At 40.3% G+C, this 17,470-nt stretch overlaps 1 protein-coding gene across 2 annotated transcripts in view; it reads left to right on the top strand.

Annotated features, from left to right (window-relative positions):
- Positions 1-17,470, top strand: part of SMOC1 (SPARC related modular calcium binding 1) — a 127,907-nt gene that overhangs the window by 41,277 nt on the left and 69,160 nt on the right. For both annotated transcript variants that reach the window (XM_059474864.1, XM_059474863.1), the window contains exons 3-4: positions 6,983-7,095; positions 17,021-17,120. In XM_059474864.1, coding sequence (XP_059330847.1) covers positions 6,983-7,095; positions 17,021-17,120 — 213 coding nt within the window. The remainder of the gene's footprint in view (positions 1-6,982; positions 7,096-17,020; positions 17,121-17,470) is intronic.

Raw genomic sequence — 17,470 nt, 5'->3', positions numbered from 1 at the left:
TAGAATTACTTGATATAAAAGGGAAATCTCTTTTCAATGTATTGACAGACTTTATAGTTCGGGTGAATTATGAGCCTGACTTCAAATATTGCTCTCTTTTAAACAGTTTCTCATTGGAAAAAACTTACTCATATTTTTTTTTTGTTTGTTATTCCACCACTGCTGCATTGGTTTATGGCAGCTTCTCCCATAGTATGGATTGAGGCCTTTGAATCAGGCTTCTTTCTAAATACTAGAAACCCAGAACCTTTCTTCACAGAACTTGAGAAACACTTGGATTGTTCTTGCAAGTGATGCATTTTTGAGTATCACAATAAGAGGCAGTATAGTGAGAGTCCTGTTTTTTCTTTCATTCCTCGAGCAGAGTGTTTTAAATAAGCAGCTCCATAGCTGATATTGGCATATAAACAGGCACTGTTCAATTGCTTAAAACATGACATCTGAAATGCAGTACATCTATATACTAAGGAAGTAGACAAAATTTGCTTCCCAGACTACATGGCCTACTGCATATTGTGATTCCAGAGTCCCAAAGAAGTAACTGAGACTTTTTTTTGTCTTGGGCACAGGTAAGGTATATTTTCTTTCTGCTTTCTGATGCAACTGTAATGTTTAGTTGAAGCTAAATTGCATTCTCCTTTCCTTTTTCCTCTTACCCTATGGTACTATACAGTACCTAACAGCCTGGGAGTGTTTGTAAATTGCAAATCTTGCTTTTAACCCACTGGTGCTCCTGCCAATCCCTGTGAAGCAGGAATATTCTTTCAACTATATCACATGCAAATTTAACCTAGCTGGTAATTTCTGTATGTGCAGCTCTTGAAAGGTATTTTGTTTTTCTAGCTGCATTAGGAACATGACCTCTAGTGCATAAAGATCACAGTTGTTGGCAAATCTGGGCAGTTGTGAGACAGCTGTGCTGAACTACAGGCTGTTGGCCACGTCTGTATTGTGTACTTGCAAAAAGGAAGGTATTTCCAGCAGTGTTTGAGCACCCTATACTGCAGCAGGACATTGGGTATACCCTGAACAGCCTTTGCTCCTCCTGCATGACACATGCTCTACAGGGGTGCTCTCGTGGAAGTGTAAGGGATCCCATGGGCCTTCAAGCTCAGTCATGTACAGTTGTGAGAGATACTGCACCCAAGAGCTTATCCTTATGGAATGAGAAGTTTTAACTTGCACTTCACTCTCTGAAAGGGGAAAAACAGCAGGTGACTAAACTAAGTAGAAGAGAAAGTATCCTGTGGACAGCAAAGCATAGTTCTGCAGCCCAGATTATCATAGGCTTCTAGTGTATATGCTGATGGCTTGAACTGTGCTTGTGCCAAGGAAAACAGAATGGTTTCCATAGTGAGAACAGAACCTTTTTGATTCAAGTTAATGCTCTGTTCTCTCTCAAGAATCTAAGGACCTTTAAAGATGAAATCTTGCCAGCCATTTGGGAGCTATAACCCTTATTCAGCTCTTATTTGTTGATAGCTTCCTCACGTGCTTTTCAGTGAAATTCCTTCAGTGCTAAATTATCTGAACTCCCTCGAAACCCTTATGCATCACAAAGGGTTAAGAGTCAGGAGTAGTTTAAGGTGATCAAATTAGGGCATCCCTGAAAAATGGAGCCTCGCTGATGGGATTCTAGAGAATAATTCCAGATGCTATAGCTGTGTCTAAAACACACAGCCAAGCAATGCTACCTGAATCTTTTCTCAGGAGGCGTCGTAATATCTGGTGTTAAATAAGAGTTACACCTCAAAACTTTGTGGGGGTGAAGGACAAATACTTGTTAATCTTGACAGCTTGCCAAGAGGCATTTATGCAGTGATTGTTTTACTGGTATGTATCTGTGTCTGTGGCTTAGAGTACATTTAAGTTCTGTGTGAACTGGTTGATTTCTAGGAGCTTCTTTGGTTTATTTAATTACTATGCTGGAGTGTTCTAAAAGTTCTCTTTAGATTTATTAATTGGATTAATCAGTCTGCTGGTACAGAGTTTGCTCTTATCACAAGTCACTGTGTAGAATGAACCCATCTGTAAGTTACTGGTGGAGATTGTAGCAGGACCTTCAGCCTTTCTCCTGGGAGACAGTAAATGAACACAGCTTTTGGCTAATGTGCTAGAAAGGCAGGTCTTCTGACTGGTGCATTATTTGAAGATAATCTTTTCTACCTACTATTTTTGTTGGACGGAGATGATGTTTTGAAACCAATTTGTCTGCTCACTAGATCCATGTGTTTTGTCTTCAAATTTGCTTCATTCTCCCTTGATTGTGAGTAAGAATGTCCTTCCTTGGCAGCAGTTAGTAAAATCTAAAATAGCTCTTGTGATCACTTTGCAAATTTAGGCATGTTCTGAATAAATTAGGGAACTCTGGAGTAGGAATGCAATATGGATATCAAAAAAGGAACAAAGTGCATTGATGTGAACGGAAGACAAGAAGGTGACCAGGAGTAGTCAGTGTGGATGGGGAAGTCATGCTTAACCAACCAGATTGCCTTCTATGGTGGGACAGCTGGCTGGATAGATGAGGGAAGAGTAGTGGGTGTTGTCCACCTGGACTTCAGGAAGGCTTTTGACACCCTCTCCTATGATATCCTCACAGGAAAGCTTAAGGAGTGCACACTGGACATGTGGACAGTGAAGTGGTTTGAGAGCTGCATGAACAGCTGCCCAAAGAGGTTGTACAGTCTCTTCCACTGGAGATATCTGTAGCTATCTCTAATCAGTCCTGAGTAGCATGCTCCAAGGGACCCTACGTTAGCAGGAAGTTTGGACAAGATGACCTCCAGTGGTCCCTACCAACATGAACCATTCTCTGTGGGTGACCAAGTTTCAGATTCCTGGTGTAGGACTTGGCCCAAATGAAGTGGAAAACAGTGAGGAGAGTGACTAATGATTGATATCCTGTACAATAGACAGGCATGTTTTTGTAGTTTGCTGAGATCCATTTTTGCCTGTTTTCTGCAAATACACAGACAATTGAGTAGATGGGTATGAACGTGCTGACTTTAGTGTAGCTGAACTGCTTCATGTCTGGTGGAGACCTGGCCTGTATGAGACCGTTACCTAATGGAACTGAAAATAGTTGGATCAATTTTTGCTATTTGAACTTTGGATACAAACATAAGAGAATTAAAAGTAAGTAGCTTTAATAGATTTTAGTGGTTGCATTGTATTGATTTGCTGCTAGTGTTATGTGAATCCTGGAGATGTTTTACTTTGTGTTTTTAGGAGAGCTTGGGTCTTTATCCTGTGATGTTGTATGGTGTCAATACTGCCTCTGCCTGTTGAAGAGAGGTTGCTGGAATTCTTGGAGCCTGTTCAGGAGTGCAGTGTGTATATTATGAGGGACACGGTGGTCTTATTTGAATAAACTATTCATGGATAAGATCAGCCATGGTAACTAGCCAATATCATTGCAAAATCCAAATTATGTGCACCTGCATTGCTGATTAGGCCAGGGATGTCAAAAATATCACTTGTAGTTAACAATCTCCTCGTTGCCAGCTCCCAGCTTGAGAATTAATTTTCTTTAAAAGGCAGCTTTCTGAGCTACAGTGAATGTGTCCCAAGTTTGAAGATATTTAAAGTAAAATTCAGCAGGTCTGCTTTCAAAAGCAGTTATGCTGTTTTGGTTTTTCACCTAATGTAATGGTGGGAAAAGTGTCCAATTTAGTCTGCTTGAACCATGAAACTGGAATGCATTAATGCCATTCTGGTTTATAAACATGGTGTTTGATATTCCAGATAACATTTCTAAAAACAGTCAAGAAAGTGCTGAAACACTTGGGTAAGCAGTCAAAATGCAGAATAGGGTATATGAACCTACAATCATAAGATCAGGCTTTAGTAAAATTTGTAATGCATCTTATTTGGGGTGAGCTATTTGACAGTTACTTTTTAAACACTTGGCACTTATGTAATACTTTACATTTTCTAATTAACAAAGCAAAAATAGCAAGGTGAAGTCATCTCACTGAAATCACATGTTGATGCAAACATTATAAAAATACCAGCCTGTGGAGTGAGGAAGAGAAGGATTGACAGTCCTTTTAAAAACAAACTGGTAAATGTTGATCTTAAAGGCACTGTTTTTACTGGAACTGATCTGTGGAAGACTGACAAAAAAGATAGCAGTATGCATGCACCTCTCCACCCAGCGTGGTATAAAGGTGTTCCAAATCAAGGCTGTAAAAGGACTGGCATGCCCTTTGGAAATCAGTGAAGGAGGATGGGAGAGGTAATCAGTCCTGAGTGTTCATGAACAGGAGAAAAACTCTCTCTTCTCTGTACTTCAGCAGCAATTTGGGAAGAGTCACTGCTTGAGCCAGCGATTGAAGTGCAGAAGGGGCTGCAACAACGATGAGCTCTTCAACACTGTGGTGTGGTGGTAGTGTGCTCTGAAGTATGCTCTGCTGGGTGGGAGTAGAGAGTTCAATCTATAAAGGCCTGTTAAAATTGCCAGGAGAGACATGGTAGCCTTAGCAATGATGTGTTTATATTATCTTCTGAAAGTAAGGGCTTGATCTTGTGCATGTTTCTTTGTTGATTAGACAAATTGGACAAGAAATAGGTTAGCTTCCCTTCTGCCTGGACTTCTAATGTATTTGTACTGTGGGGGATCTCACAAAATGTTTGTTTCTACCAGCTCAGTGCTGATGCATTCAGTTTCAGTGGCGTAGTTGTGAGTGTGCCAACACGAAAGCAGATGGTATATGGAAGTGCTTTATGCTTCTGTTTTATGTTCGGGAGAGGAACCAGAAATGCCTGTCTGCAGTCTTGTATCCTGATATATAGAGACTACAAAACACTTTCATTTGGGAATTTGTGGTTTGATTGTCGTGTAAGAAATTCAGACCTATTTTTTTCCTTGCAAGTGCACATCTCCATAATCTATGCTGATTTTTTTTTTCCGCTACTTGGTTGTCTCCTGTGAAGCAGAAGTTGAAAGTGATTTCAGTCAGGCAGATATGAGACAAAGTGCAGGCACACCATCTGGTTTTGTAGTAATGTCCTCTATCCTGCCAAGCAAGATTAGATTCTTAAGCTTGAACAGGAGATCTGCAGGTGATAGGTGTTCCAGTTAAAAGCATTGCAAGTTCTTCCTTTTCAGCTGAAAGAGTGAGCACATGTTTGGAAGATCAGTTGGCAGGACTATCCTCCACTGGAGATGTGCAAACAAGGTCTGATCATCTGGTCACATTGGCAAGCAGGCAAAAAGGAAATTCCATGTCAAAGCTGATGGATAACCAGAAAAAAAAATACAGTATAAATTTTATTCAAGTATTTTTTATTCTGTAACAATTTCACACTTTATAGAGGTGCATAGTGGGCCCACCTGAGATCAAAGTTCCATATGCTTTGGTATTTTGCAAACACCCAACAAACAAATTAGTCTAAAGATAAGTGACATAGGATCAGAAGTGACATAAGGTCACACAGGGGTGAGGTGAGCAACTTGTAATCACTCAGTGGTCATTGGCAGAATTCTTACAGGTACTGTTGCTTCCTAATGCAGAGCCTAAGCAGCGGCATCTTTACTGTATACTATTGCCCTGAATCATTCTTTTTCCAAAGAGAACAGTTTGATTTTCATAACTTCAGAAGACTTGTGAAATCCTTCTTGGGAAGTAATGTGATCTGTTTAAAATGAAACTGTGTTGACAAAAACTTAATCTCTTGAGTCATCAGATGTATAAATAAAGTGCTCAGCCTGAAAGCTGTGGTCTGTCTTTATCAAAACTGGTTACAGCATTGTCATTGATTTCTGTGTCTAGAGATGCTTGGATGGAAGTTACTTCTGTTGCCACACAATGTGAACTCAGTTGCTCTAAGAACCCAGACTGACTTTCTAATTTTATGCTGGTATTAGTGATTTTGTTGTCAAAGTTCATGTGATTGATGAAACAGAACGGGATCTTCAGAGATCCAGTGGAATTTTTTGTTAACCAATATGATTTCCATGCCTGGTACAAGGAGGATTGAAACTTGTTCACTCTGTATGGTGCTGCTAAAAGATTTTGAAGTTTGCGCACTAAAAATCTTTGGTCAGTGGATTCATGGGAGAAGAAAGAAGGTGCTAGTTCTGGTGTCAGAATGTCATGGAAACAGATGTTCACTGTTTTCCTTCTCTTTCTAGACTGAACAGCAGTATTGTTAGACCTGATGTTTTAAAATGTAAACACTGAGTCAATCTGGTTCTCTGCAGGGCAGAACTTCCCTCTTTTTACCCATCAGTCATTAGAGTTAGACTTATCTGGGTATACCCTGTAACCATGAGCTCCACCTGGAATGGGTTAAGGTCGTGCTACACTTTGCCATCATCTGAAGTAAGAACTGAGATCTTAACCCCTTCAAACTCTGCTTGCAGAGCAATTTTTTTTCTTTTCTCTAAAGTGAGTAACTGATATGAGAAAGTTTTAATGCACACCTGGCTGTAAGCACTGGGACTAGAGGTAAAAGCTGGGTTTCAGGAAAGCACAGAAAATGGTGTATCTGCCTCATCTGGACCATACAGAGGGGGAAGTTCATATGGATGGCTGGCTATTTTAGTATCTTCCTGGGAGAGTTACTCAGAGAAGAGGGGATCATCACTTCTTTTCCACACTGCTTGCTGCTTGGCCTGAATTATTTGGTGATACTCAGGCATCCAGTTTCAGGCTGCTAATGGCATTTCATTGTGTGGGCATTGTGCTCCAGTGCTGGTTGAAAGAAGCTTCTAGGGTCCTTAGATGACCATAAAAACTATTGGCTTGGAAATTAGGCAGTTCTTAATTAACTGAGTTGTAATTTCATTATCTGGGTTCATATTTGTCTTTAGGATTATGAGTGGTAACTCCATATCTACCTTGTGAATGTGCAGGTAATGGTCTTTTATACTTCATATTTATTTGTTTTGGGGTTTTTTCCCTCGCAGCTGCGTGGGTCATCTGGTAGCTTTTGAAGAGGCCAAATTGCAATGTGAGTTTTGCTTTTCTCTTGGTAGATGCTGGCCAAAGCAAGTGTCGATTAGAGAGAGCTCAAGCACTGGAACAGGCAAAGAAGCCTCAGGAAGCAGTCTTCATCCCAGAATGCAATGAGGATGGATCTTTCATGCAGGTAAAATTTCTGTTTGCTTCATTCAGCCAGGCTTTGGGTGTCTGTGGGAGATTCAGTGTTAAGAGGTGAACCAGGTGATGATAGCAGAGTGGGTGCACACTCTGACCCAGTTACTTGGGTAAAAATTGGAAAGCTGGGAACTTTGTTAGGAACAGTTTTGATTCTGTCACAATATCTTAAAAGACATACACATATGCAATAGCACCCAGCTCCAGTGTAGTACAGAAAAATTGGCAATAATTTTCAGCATTGCATAGAAAAAAAAAACAGTTGCAGGGGAGGTCATTTTTTCCATGAAGAGGGGCTGCAAAGAGAGGTGTGGCTTACACACACAGAGCAGGGTGGACGCAGCTGATTCTGCTCTTACCTCTGCTTCATCTATCCCAGGAAAAAAAGCAGTCTGTTCAGCCTCTTCCTTCTGCTGGTTACTTTTTGTGCTATATATCCTGTAGTGATTTGGAGGACTGGAAGAGAGGAGATGAGGCTGTTTTGTTTGGGTTTTTGATTCCTCACTGTTCAGTCGCTGAAGTTTGCCAGAGCAGGGTAGAAATGAGGAGTGATACCTGGTTCTGTTACCTCTTGCATATTGGGCGGTGCCCTAGTGCTGACTGAACTGGCTGTTAAAAATGGCTCATGCACAGTTTCCTGACACAGTTTCATGCTGTCTGCTCAGTTTTGCATGCATCTAAAAAGTTAAAAACCTGCAACCTACAAAACCTGGGACCTCTACTTTGTGGGTTTAGGTAAATCACAGAATGTTTTTTGCCTAACTTTTCATATATCTCATACTGTTCTAGATACCTTCTTTCTTGGAGAAATTTTAGGATATATTGGTTGTTTGCAGGGTCTTCTGAAGTTAAAAGAAAGTCCAAGACAGAATCAATATTTGCTTAAAAAAGATGAGAAAGGCAGAGAACTTTGGATTTGGTTCAAACATTTTGTGATGCCTGGGGGGATAGGAGAGGAAAGATTTTTTTTTTGTGATAACCCACCAAAAATTTTATTCCCCTCCTCAGCCTTACCCTCCCATTATCTGGTGTGTGGGAGTGTTTTTGTTTTGTTTTTGTTTTTTGATGATGATGTGGAAAAAGTTGTATTCATCCTGCAAACTCTGCATGGTTCTTTAGAGCAGCATTCTGTTTCTGTACTGTGTGGACCATCATGGTAAGGTTGGGATAAGAGAAGATGGCTGCAGTTTCTTGCAGTTTAAGTGCACTTTCAACTGTTGCAATTTGATTTTGTGTAGAGCTTCTCATATTCTGTTGGTACTTGAGGCTAATATTTATAAAAGCTATCACAGTGGGCCAACATGGAACAAAGTGTTCCATGTTAAATTTCATAGTTCAAGAAAAAAAGGGTAAGGAAAGCAAATTTTGAAATGTCTATTGTCTGTCCATCAACCTCTTGGAGAGGAAAGTAGGTGAAATTTTTATCTTTATAAAAGATAAGGCTGGACTGATAGTATAGTTGATAAAGCTTTGTTTCAGACAGGTTTATTTTGAAGGTTGGTACCAGTGTTTGGATTGTGGAGAAGTTGCTGGACTTTTCCTTGGCACATTCCTTAGCCAGTGCTGGTTGCCAGTTGAGGGACAGCATGAAACTGCTTACAAAAATTGTGTGGTGTCAGTTGGCAGCCAAGTGGTATTTCGCATTCTTCCTCCATTGAGTTCTATCTGTGAACACTAAAATGCTTTTGTTTTACCTGGCATGATGAAGAAAAGCCTCTGATCTCTTTGTATCTGGAATTAACTGAATTCATATAATTCCTTGGTTCATAAAAATACCCTGTGTTCCACATACCTTATGAACCAGCTTCATCAGTTTTATTGTAGCATTTAAGGTAATTGTCCCTGCATAAGATTTAAATGAAAAATAATGTCCAAGAAAGCTAACTAGTTTCAGCCTGCTTTTGAGACAAATATTTCCTTTAGCTTCTGGTCAAAACAAATCAAATTTTGATTTAAAAAAAGATGTATAAAGACTAGAATTTTAGTGAACAGTCTAAACAGTTTTGCTTCCAGCAACTCATAAATAGATCTCATCTGGTGGAGGTACTTTTTGATACTGCATCTCTTGTGCAGAGAATTGAAGCTCTTGGGTTCTGCTTTACAGGGAGGCTGTGTTCTTGTGAAGTCCCTGAGGCTTTGCTGAAGTCAGCTCTGGACTGTTGTTAGTTTAATACCTGAATGTTGCTCCATCTAGACTCCAAAATCTCAGATAGGAAGTCTACAACAGAACAGCATCTCTTAATGAAGTTTCTAGGAAGAATACCCATTGTGCTCTTCAACATGGAATCCCCATCCCAATAAGAGTCTTAAGCAGATGCACATGTTTCAAGATAAATAAAGTTGGCTAGGGAGACTTCTTCAACAACTTCCCTCTTTCTGTGTAACTGTTATTGAAAGGGAGTTTTATGTAGAAGAAAAATTCTGATCAAAGATGCATGCATATATTTAGAATATCAAATGTCTGAAGTGTTACAGCACTCATTCAAGACATAGCTTACTTGCTTTTAGGTCATCTTGCTGAGCCAACTGAACACAGTAGTATTCAGACCCACATCATTGTCCTTGCCACCAGACTTCGAGAGTCTGATTTTTAATTTAACTAATTAATTGTTGGGAATTCTTGAAATTTTTGTAGGACTGAAAAACAAGAGCGGTACAGATGTGGGAGAATTAGGTAGTAGTATCTGTGTTCAGAGAACCTGCTTGGCCTTAACTAGATTGAGCTGTTGCTTTTGTAGTTCATTATAATTATCTTGATTAAAACTAAACTGCAGTCACTCTGGGTAAACACTGAAAGTGGGGCTGTTCCTCTGAAAGCAGCTCAAGTTTGCCCTTTGCAGCTGCTGGAGCTGTAGCCAGTTCAGTGCTGGATTTGGAGCTGGAGGTGCTGCAGACTGGCTGGGGCTGCAGGGGGTGATGAGAACGCAGCTCCTCTGCCAGAGCATGTGCCATGTGGGCAGCAGCTGCGGGAGGAAGACCATGCTCAGCTTACTTCCTCCTACTTCCCCGCAGGGCTGCATCTACCATAGTTAGATGTGGCAACAAGGGTGAAAGGGAGAAGGGCCTAAAGGCAAAGGCCTTCGTTTGGCTTGCATTTAAACCCTTTTGTAGAGAGACATCACACATGTCTTAAAACACTTGTATGACCTGTCTGGTTTTGATTGCCTGTGAAATTTAGCCTGAAATCAGTGTTGCCACTAATTCTGTTGCTCAGCTGATCAGTTTTCCAGTTTTCGTATGCATGACTAGGTATAATAGGGTTTGTGTACTGCATCAAGAGGAGCTAGCACTTGTCAGTTCACTGGCTGTCGTAACTGTTTCTATGCAACATGTGTGCTGCTTCCCTTGTTGAGTTCGTGTATTGCAAAGATCTTATCAAGTCCCCTTTTAGTGCTATTTAGGCATCTACAGATGTGGCATGCATTTGCAGGATGGAGAAGTGATGCCACTTGCAGGCATGATGGGATGACTGTAAATGGGGAAGCAGATCTGATTAACTCCTCTGGAATTGCTATGTCTTTATATTTCAGTCTGTGTGGGGAATATTGCTTCCTATAACAAAATCTCTACACTTATCCCACAGTAATATAAGCAGGCAGATAAAATTTGAGTTATTCACAACATAAGAATGTTTGTTAGATACGAGTAATTTGATTAATTGTAGAAAACTGAGGTCACTTTTGTGCAGAATTAACCATGACTAAAACCAGTTTGTGTTCCCAAGACTTTTGCCTTTTTTTGCTGGTATGCTGTATTTTCCATAAATGCCATTCCTTTTCTATGCTGCACTTAACCTGCTGTGATCTGTTCTTCATAAACAACAGGCGCTAGTGGGTAATCTGCACACTTTCTTTTGCTGCCTAGTGCCATTGGGCTTGTTGCCATGGGCTGAGGGAGACTTGCATTCTTCATACTTTTTCCCCAAGCAGTTTTTCAGAAAAGGTTGCTGAGATTTTAAATGGGATCTGTTTCAGAGAGATTAATATGAACATGAACAATGTTAATCCTGCCTTGGGGGTGTAGTTTTGTGGGACTTTGTGGTATGTCTTACTGTTTGCTGCCACCTTCCACTGTCTAGTTGTGGTTTCTTTTCCTTACAAGTCTGCATAAAACTGAGGACAAATCTCCTTGGAAAGTTTCTTTGAGTTTAGGGTTCTTAAAATCTCCCTCCTGGTGCAGCTATGATGTAGCACTGAGATTTCTGTTAAAATGAGTGCATCAGTCAAACCTGTGGGTCTTATGACAGGTCTGACAGTCAGCCCCTCTAATGAGGGGCTGGCTATCAGAGCAGTTCTGCATTATTAGATACCACATCTTGTAATATAAGTCTGCTTGGAAAGAGAGATCAGTATTATGGTCCATACCAGTAGTTTCACTCTACACTATGCTAATGCACATAAAAAGTTTTATTTTCTCCCAGGTTCCCCAAACAGCCCTTTCTAAAGATGTGGGGACCCCTTTCAGCTTTCAGTGTGATTTCATGATCCAAGTCTGCTCCTCTGTATTGGCTAGTGTAGTGTGGTGCTGGGCAGAATTACAAACGTCTTAGTGCAGCAAGGTACTGCGCAGACATCCTTCATTGCCGGGATGCTGTGTGTTATTCCATTATTCAGTGCTCAGATTCCAGCAATACTAAGCTCTCAAAGAATTCACCTCTCATTTCAGAAGAACACAGTCTGTCTTGCTGGATTAAAAAAAACTTTTTAAAAAGCATTTGGTTTTTAAATGGTAGGTAGTTTTGGCTTTTTTTTTTATTAAAAGATATCCCTTCTATAAATGATGGTAGCTGTAGCTTTCTGTGAATACTGCTCTGCAGGTTTGCTACTTAAGCACTTGCCTTCTTCCTGTGGCTTTCATTGTATCTCTCATTTGTATGTTGTGCTAAAGATAAACCATGAGTGGGTAAGGAGGTAAGAACTTTGGTTATTTATGGTGTTTCTTCAAAGAAGTACCAGTTGAGATAGCAAAGGAACAGGTTCTTAAAGCGAGAGTAGACATACTTAGGGGAAGTGACAATGTAAGGTCATTCTTGGCTTCAAAGTGTCACATTCTGTGTCAGAAGCAGAAAGCCTCTCTTGAGGACCCTTTTCCTGAACTAAAAATAACCTATGTACCAGCATGTGTGATGGGAATGCCCTTGATCACGATTAAGATTGTTTTACTTCAGGTCATTTTTTCCCCTGGTGGTATGAACAGTGAAATTCCCATGGAGGAAGCATTTCTTGAGTGGTGCATAGACTTGAGGGAGGTGGGTGCTGCATAAAGCCCTCGTGGGAACATTTGCACAGCACCATTTGTGAATAATTAAATAGGAGTGGAGAACAGAAAAAGTGACAAGAATTGTTTAAGGGGCTGCAGTCCCAAAGAGACTTAAATACAAGATGCAGACTAATTCATAGCTCCCCTAAAATTGCCTATAAAGGTAAGGCAGGTTTCAGACAATAATCAGCTGACTCTTAATGTAGCAAAAAGTATTACAAGATGCAGAGTCTAAGCATTATAGCAAGACATGTGCACCAGAACAGAGGATCACCATGCAGATTTAAGATACATAGCCATCAGGCCAGTGTGCAGTTGTGTGCCACTAATGTGGGTTCAGAGGACTTTCTAGCTGAGTCTCAGAGGCTTGACCAAAGGAAAGACTTGATTAAAGAATTGCTGCATCACACTGGCTTCTGCTCCCTGGGTCAGACTGGATGACCTGCTGACTTGGAGCTATTTATTTAGCTGTTTTCACATTGTTTACAAGGAGCACCTGGATGCAGCCAGGGTTTGGAGCCTTGCCTGGTGCTGTGAATGCAGTCAGTAGCTCTGCTTCCTGCCCTTAGCCTCGGCAGTGCCATTCAAAAACTGAATGTGTTTTTTCTTTTCTCAAATAAGTATAGCTTTCAATACAGAATGAATGTTCTTCCCTTCTCGTCTCTGCCCTCCATTGTGGAAGGAGCCAGGAAGTGTTTGTTTGATCTGTGATGGGATAGGAATGGGTTGCTAAACATTTCATCTGAACAGCAGTGAGAGGCTAGTCTGAGTGTTCCTGTTGTCAGCCCAGTGCTTGTCCAAGGTTCCTTCAAGCCTATTACAGGCAACTACCTCTTCCTGTAACTCCATGGAAGCTGGTTTCAGCCATCACAGAATTGCTGCTTTGCCTCTGTTCTCTCCATCATATGTGTATATGATTTCTCTCTCACTTCCGATTTCTGTCTGAGCAACATCCCCTTGATCCTTATTTGTTAAATAGTTATAAAGGGATGCTGCTTGCTTGTCTGGAAGCTTTACTTGGGAATCAGATCCTGGCATTGTCAGTGAGATACTGAAGAAACCCAAAGAATGGCTTCTTTTCCCCCTGAGGAACTTAAGAGGCAGAGTTATCACCCACTGACTACTCTTTTAGTGCTTACATATTGTAAGGAATTTCATGAGAGCAGGTATTTGGCCAGTGTATTGGCTACTGTTTGATTTCGCACGTTGTAATGGCAGGGTGGAATAGAGAAACTGCTGCTACACTTTTAATTTGGGGAGTGGTGATCTGGAGCAATTTTTCTTGGGTTTGCCCCTCATGCTTTTCATCCTTTAGTTGAGACACAGGTAAGATGACCTATCTCTCCATGAAAAATGGGAGCAGTGTCCTTCTGCATGATCAGGGATTTGGCTGCTTATAGTGCTTTAAAATGCAATTGGATTTTTTTTTTTTTTATGTAGATGTTAGTGGGGTATCTGTTGAAGACCTCAAATGATTTACAGGTTTTATTTGTCTGATTTCCTATTATGTAACTTACAATACAGCTGTTGTGTGTTAATCTGAGATACCAAATTCTGTCGTGTGCCTTTCCAGCCCTAACAGGCGCATTCTGTAACTGCAGCTTGGTTAACAATCAAGTCTATTAAGTATATAAGTTTGTATTTAATATATAAGATTGTATTTCCTCTGCCTCAATGCTTAGCTTTAGAAGACTGAGTGCCAAAAAAGTCAAACACGTTTTTTCTAACTTGTATTTTGATAGAGTCAAAATTAACTCATTAGCTGAAGATTAGATCTGTGCAGTAAACATCTGTCATGCTTGCAAACTTACTTACCTGAAGATAAGTGTTTAAAAATCTCACTACTTTGGGAATAGGATGACAATGAGGTTGAATTTTGGGTTGACAGTTGAAATTTTGTTCAGAAATAAAAGCTCAAATGTAAGGTCAGGGGAAAATTTTAAAGTAAACCCCTGAATTTTGGATATTCATTGCTGGAGGTGCTCTGAAATAGTCAACATTTTATGCTTGCTTACACACAGTGCTTAGACAGTGTACTGGATCAGCTGTTGCCTTTACGCTTTTTTCAGTGGCATACCAGTACTATGTAAGTGATGAAGAGTTTACTTTCCCTCCCAGCCTTTAAGATGCAAACTCTAGGCTGTAGGCCACTGTTGTTATCACTCTAAATTGTACTGAGACCTGGTCAGGTATCACGGTGAAAGGTGTCTCAGTGTGAAGACATTCAGGAAAAACTGCACTGGAGATTTCTGCAGTGCCCATTCTTCATGGCTAACTGTCTGGCCTTTAGGATAATGGCTGAACTTTAATTGCAGCTGTTATCTGTAGAAGGGAAGCCCTTTGGTACTGCAGTAAAACTTGTGGTTGTGGTGAAAGTGCTGAGTGCTGTCAGTCTCAGATTTTTTTTTTCCCCCTTCCTTTTTCTAATGGCAATTTCTTTCTTTTGTTAATGGCAGCATGGGGAAGAAAAGGTCATGGGATACCAGTCCAAGGAAGACTAGCATTTCTTAGCCTAGTTATTTACAAAATTACTTCACTTTTTTATGGGTGTAATGTGCTTGGCTTCCATAAATGAGTGTATGTAATTTGTAGCTCTCCACTGAGGTGTGTTATGTAACATACTCTTAATGCATCTGTCCTGAATTTGTGTCAATACATTTTTTTTGACTCCTCTGCCGTGTACTTTGTTATTTTTCCGAAAGTTTGGCTAAAGGACTATCAAGTGACTAGTACTTGAGTTTTTTAAATGCTGAGTACGCTGGGTTTTTTTATATAACGTAACATGGAATAATCTTGCCCTACAATTCAAGACCCTATCCTGGCATTTAGCTCTATCCCTTGGTAGGATTTTTACAATTAATGCAGCTTCTTGTGCTGTTGGGAATGCAGTCTTGTGTGTGTGTGTGATCAGCAAAGATAAACTCTAAACATAAACCCAAACAGATCCATCACATTTGTTTTGAGTGTTCAATTGATAACATTGAGCAATAACAAATATTTTCTAACTTGATTATTGTTTATTATAGTCAAAGTACTCTTGAGTAATTTGCCATCAGTATTGTGATATATTGAGAGAAGAAAAATGAATCTGCAAATAGCAGTGACAGTGACTGCAGTAACATGGGTACATGAGATAGCTGTTGATTTTGGCTACTAAAAGTAAATGCTTGAGGCAAAATGATTGATTTGCACTTTAGTAAAACCCAAGATAAACACGACGTACTGTGTTATAATTGCTCTTAGATCATGTTTTATGTGGTATTCAAAGCCTTTAAAAAAAACTGTCATTAAGTCTCTGTACAAACTTTGCTACCTTAGGGCATTGAAGCCAGCTGTCAGCGAGGGGGAATGACTGGTTTTGCTCTGAAGGATCCCTAATGAGGGGACCAGCACAAACACCCCATCACTCTTCTCTTCTGTGTGAAGAGGACTGGAATTGGAAATTGGTTTCAGTGAACTTGTTTGGAAAAAGAGAGAATGAACAGAATTAATTTTACAAGTAAAATAAAAAGGCAACTTCTGAAATGGTCTCATTTAATGGCTTTTTTCAGAAATGTATCAAAGGAGCCATCTTGAGTTTATAATAACAGGATGCGCTTCTATACCATTTCAAGGTACTGATGTGCACATTTAACTCCAGCTGAAAGTATGCTTGTTAGAAAGAATTTTGAGACCTGTTAGTGTTTGCACAGATGCCTGTACAATGGCAGTTTACTTTTATCTCAAAGATGTCAAAGGCATCCTGAATTTCATCCAGTTGCTGGCTACTCTGGAAGCTGAGGCAAAGGCTATAATTAGATTTGTTAGGCTGAATGAAATTTTAGTGGTGCTGAATTAATGTCTCCATAGATGTTACTAAGATCAGTCTGCAAGATTAGAACTTACCGTTATTTGAGAGGTTCTGTATCTGAATTCATAATTCTGGTGTCTTTCTGTGGTGAAGGAAGGAACTGGGCAGTTCTAGATGTTCAGTTCAGAAGTAGAGCTTTAAAGTCAATCAAGATGAATTTTATACTGTGTACCTTTTGACTCACTAGAACATTCATCAAATGTTCTTAAGTCCATGTCAATATATGAGGAGCTGGCATGTTGGATCTTGCTCCTGCTGTGTAGTCTGACATAGTAACACAACAGAGCTTAAATCTGTCTGGAGAAGGTTTGTTAAGCAAGTCGGTATTGCCCTTTTCCAGCTATTACTGAACAAAATGCTTCTAAAATGCCTACAGATTGTGCTCTCAAGCAGTGGCTATGGAATTTGGGATAGGGTGGCCTCTGCATAACCCAGTTGGGATGCAGCGGGACAGGTTTTTAATAGTAAACAGTAAGTGGAATGTAGCAGAGGGTGGAACGAGCTGAGATACAACTGCTGCATATCCCAACTAAAGTGTTCTCAGATGATTACTTGTAACTTCTTTTGCCTTCTGAGTTTCAGCTGCAGGAGTTGGAGTAGGAGAAATCACCTTTCTTGGGGTGTAGGGGGGGTGGTGAGGGAAGAAAAGATAATCATATCAAAGGTACTCTTCTGTAAGACCTTCTTGCTCTGAAGCATGTGTTTGTGATACCTCTGGGTTGGGACTTTCAATAAGATGCTGAATGATAATAAAGTGGTTGGTGATAGAGCGAGAAATGAAATGCCTGCTCTTTGTTTTATTAAACAGGTGCAGTGCCATACCTACACTGGATACTGCTGGTGTGTGACACCTGATGGCAAACCTATTAGCGGCTCTTCTGTACAGAACAAAACTCCTGTATGTTCAGGTACTGTGGGACTGGCTTCAGCAAATACTAACTTGATAACCAGAGGGTTGGGGTGAATGCATCCTTCTGAGAGCCCAATCTTGCAGGTGACTTGGCCAGTTTACCCCACTTAATGCTGCACTTTGGACTCTGGCATGTCCACCCTGCAATTAGGATACAGACATTTCTGCAAGGCTCAGTAAGAAAAACCACTAAGGTGACAACCTGTGGCAGCCAAGGCAAGAGTCAGTGTTGCTGTGTACACCAACACCAAAGATTTGCTGAACGGATGGGATAACTTTTTTCCATGAGCTGTATTGTAATGAAATGGTTCTTGGGCTGTATTTTGTGGAATGTGGAGTAATTTTTTG

The sequence above is a fragment of the Ammospiza nelsoni genome, chromosome 6 (assembly GCF_027579445.1).
Source record: "Ammospiza nelsoni isolate bAmmNel1 chromosome 6, bAmmNel1.pri, whole genome shotgun sequence".
Classification (NCBI taxonomy): Eukaryota; Metazoa; Chordata; class Aves; order Passeriformes; family Passerellidae; genus Ammospiza; species Ammospiza nelsoni.
Note: the sequence above shows the minus strand (reverse complement) of the source record. Positions and strands in the feature narration are given on the sequence as shown.